Source organism: Numida meleagris, unplaced genomic scaffold (genome assembly GCF_002078875.1).
Source record: "Numida meleagris isolate 19003 breed g44 Domestic line unplaced genomic scaffold, NumMel1.0 unplaced_Scaffold250, whole genome shotgun sequence".
NCBI lineage: Eukaryota > Metazoa > Chordata > Aves > Galliformes > Numididae > Numida > Numida meleagris.
Genome location: NW_018364306.1, coordinates 237,138 through 240,774, shown reverse-complemented (window position 1 = coordinate 240,774; position 3,637 = coordinate 237,138). Strand labels below are relative to the sequence as shown.

Sequence of the window (3,637 nt, the reverse complement as noted above, 5' to 3'; positions counted from 1 at the left end):
CCTGTCGGCCATTTTCCCGGGCCCGGCCCCGCGCCTCCCGCGGGCCCTCGGCTCCGCGCCGCCGCCGCTCCGCCGCCATCTTGTGGACGTCATCACTGCGCGACGCGGCGGGAAGGACGGAGCGCCGCCGGGCCCCGGTTAGAGCGCCCCCTCGCGGAGCCGCCTGCGGGAGGACTGAGCGCAGACGCAGAGCCGTGCTCCCGGCAGAGCTTTATTGAGCCCGACGCGGTCCGGCGCTGCGGGGAGCACCGCTCGGAGCTCACTGCTTCACGCGGCCCCCGTCGCCCTCGCTGACAAAGCGCTTCCGGCCCCTGCGAGGGGGGGGAGGGGGGAGGCTGCTGCCCTACAGCGTCCCCGTGTCCCAAACCTGGCAGCGCCCCAATGTTCCCCCACCCATATAACCGCGTCCCGTACCCGGTGAGGCACATCTCCCGCATTGCCCGGCCCCGTCTACCAAACCTGGCAGCGCCCCACGTCCCCCCGTGCCCCCCCCTCCCCATCTTGCACCCGGCAGAACCCCGTGTCTCCATGTCCCCGCATCCCAAACCTGGCAGGACCCCGTGTCCCTCCACATCCCCATGGCCCTGCCCCACACCCGGCGGTGCCCAATGTCCCCGTCCCATACCTGGCAGGACAGGCGTCACGCAGTGCCCGCGTCACCACGCCGCGCTGGCAGCACAGCTCCAGCAGCCGCTCCAGGCGCGCGTGGGCCAGCGGCGCATCCAGGCTGAGGTCCGCCAGCGCCGCGTACACCCGCTGGAAGCCCTGCGCCCACCACGTCGGTGTCGGTGGTGTCGGTGTCGGTGTCAGCGCTGCCCTGTGCCCCCCTGCCCCGCACTCACCCGGTTCATCTGGTCCAGCGTCACCAGCCCCGTCTCCCACAGCACCTGCAGCAGCGTCACCATCGTCGCCACCGGCGCGTCCCCGGAGCCCTCCAGCACCATCACCACCGCCTGCGGGGGCCACACGTCAGCGGGGCCACGGACCCCCCCCCCCAGCGCCACCCGGCACAGCGCTCACCTCGTACACCAGCTCGTGGTGGAAGTGCGGCACCTCCAGCGCCCGCAGGCAGCGCTCGGCCTCTGACACCTCCCCGGACAGCAGGTACTCGCGCAGCAGCAGGTTCATCTGTGGGACACGGCACGGGCACACGGACATGGCACAGTGACATAGGGACGTAAAACAAGGACATGGCGTGGGGACGTGGCATGGGGACATGGGGATGGGGCACAGGGATGTGGGGGCATGGCATGGGGACACAGCGTGGGGATACGGGGATGCTGCGCAAGGATGCGGTACGAGCACATGGTGAATGGACATGGCACAGGGACGTGGTGTGGGACGTGCATGGGAATGCGGCACAGGGACATGGGGACGTGGCACAGGTACACGGTGTGGATGCAGGGATGGCACTGGGACGTGTGGGGTTGCTGGCACTGTGACCGTATGAGCACAGGGATGGGAGCGGGGACACCACACGGGCACAGCCAGGGACACGTCCATAGGGACGTGGCAGGGGACATGCAGGGCACATCTGGAGGCACAGTGGAGGCTGACAGGACAAGGCAAGGTGGTGGCCGGCGGGACACACGGAGGGACATGGAACACCAGCAGGCACCAGTGAGGTGCTGGGAGGTGTGGGACGCGGTGCGGCGCTCCGGAGCGCGCTGACCTCCTTCACCAGGTGCTTGACGGGGCGCTGGCCACCCCCCACGCCCCACACGTTGTCCAGCCGGTTGACGTCACGCTTGATGCGGAGCAGGACGGCGGCGCGGTCGAGGGCAGCCCTGCGGAGCAGCAGGTGAGCATGGAGCATGGGGCGGGTGGTGGGGTGGGGGGCGGCGCTCACCTGGCGTGCTCGCAGTCCACGCGGCCCTTGTAGCGCTCCAAGAAGTCCAGGGGCAGCGCGTGGTCGGCCACCGCCCGGGCAATGAACTGCCCCAGCATCTGTGGGGGGCACGCTGTCAGCAAGCGGACCCCCAGCCTCAATCCCCGCTCCCCAACGTGGCCGCGTGCCCCCTGCACCCCCTGGCAGAGCCGCGGCCACGGTCGCCCCACGCAGCCCCCCCACCACAGCGATGTCCCCACCGCGGCCCCGTCCTCAACTGCACGTCCCCACCGGCACCTGGGGGGCTTCGGGGGTGTCGAGGATGAGGTCGGGCAGGTCCTGCAGCATCTTGTCGAAGGCCCAGGCGACGTCCTCGGGGCTCAGCACGCGGCCCACCAGGTCAGACAGCAGCCGCGACGTCAGCTCGCGGTGGCTCGCCTTGCCCTCCAGCGCCAGCGCCACCGCCAGCGAGGGCACCGCGTGCCTCCGGCCGCCCAGGTTCAGCCCCCGCAGCAGCTCCTGTGCCCGGCACCACATCGCCAGTGGGTGCCCAGACCCCGTCCTCTGCCACAGCCTGGTCTCCAATCCCCCCATCACCCGCATACTCCACATCCCGAGGATTCCCACCAGGAAGGGATCCCATCCTCGCTCCAAGGACCGCACCCCACGCCACAGCCTGGCCCCCAATCCCCTCCATCACTACAGTGTGCCCCATCCCCTCCCCAAGAGACTCTGCCCCTTCCTGAGGGCTCCCACCAGCCATGGACCCCCTCCCCGCTGCAAGGGCTCTGCCCCACGGACCATCCTGCCCCTGAGGGTCCCCTCACCCCCGACGCACCACGACTTCGCTGGTGTCCCCGTGCTCAAAGTACTCCAGCACCATGGGCTGCACGTTCTGCTCCAGCTCATCCTCCTCCAGTTCAGGCACCACGGTGGCATAGACCGTGTCCCCCTGCGGGGTCGGACGGGGGGCTCCGGTGGGGCGCCCACAGCGGGGGCTGCGGGGTGGGCGCGGGGTGGGGGGCTGGGCCGTACCTGCGCCACTTCATCGTAGTTTGGGTCGCGGGCATCGGGCTCCTGGTAGCCGTACACCACGCCGGGGGCCCCCCACACGCCCTTACCTCCTGCACCACCTGCAGCGGGCATACGGGGGCTCAGCCGGGGGGCACGGCGAGTACCCCACGGGGGCAGCGGGGCCGCCCCACGCTCACCTTTTTTGGGCAGCCCGCGGCCCTTCCCGCCGCGCGATCTGCGGTCGTGCGCTCTGCCCTTAGGGCTCCCGGGCTCGGCGCCGGGCTCCTCGGACGGCGGCTCCCGGGCGGAGTCCCGGGACGAGGTGCGCCGCAGCCGCCGCTTGGCCTTGGCCTTGAGCCGCGCCTCGTGCAGCAGCTTCTCAGGGGGAGCCCAGGGCCGCGCCCCCCCGGCGCCGTCCTCCCCCTCATCCCCTTCCTCCTCCCCCTCCTCCTGCTGCTGCTGCTGCTCGGCGCTCGGGCCCTGCGTGCACGGACGGTCCGTCACCGCGCGCCCCGACGGGAACCCCGCGGCCCCCTCCCACCCACCGCCCCCGGCGGGGAACCCCTCCCCCTGCTGCGGGGCTCCGCTCCCGGTACTTGCCGCGGCGAACGGGGCGCGGGCGGCAGGGCCCAGCTCGGCCATGCTGGCGGCGGACATCCCGGCGGCACCGGGACCGGGAGCGGACGGAGGGGAAGGGGCGCGCTGCTCGGCCGGACCCCGCCCCGCAGCGCGGAGGAAGTGACCGGGAGGCGGCGGCGGCATCATGGGAGCCGTAGTCCCACCGGGAACCCGCGG

At 72.0% G+C, this 3,637-nt stretch overlaps 1 protein-coding gene across 1 annotated transcript; it reads right to left on the bottom strand.

Annotated features, from left to right (window-relative positions):
• Positions 1-195: 195 nt before the first annotated feature.
• LOC110390946 (programmed cell death protein 4-like) lies at positions 196-3,607 on the bottom strand. Its single transcript, XM_021382561.1, has 11 exons — positions 3,443-3,607; positions 3,040-3,322; positions 2,864-2,961; positions 2,667-2,780; positions 2,126-2,347; positions 1,850-1,947; positions 1,673-1,787; positions 1,021-1,128; positions 843-953; positions 626-765; positions 196-311 (listed from the first exon to the last, which is right to left on the bottom strand). The coding sequence occupies exons 1-11, from the start codon at positions 3,605-3,607 to the stop codon at positions 260-262; spliced, it is 1,506 nt and encodes a 501-aa protein (XP_021238236.1). The 3' UTR covers positions 196-259.
• Between the last annotated feature and the right edge of the window lie 30 nt (positions 3,608-3,637).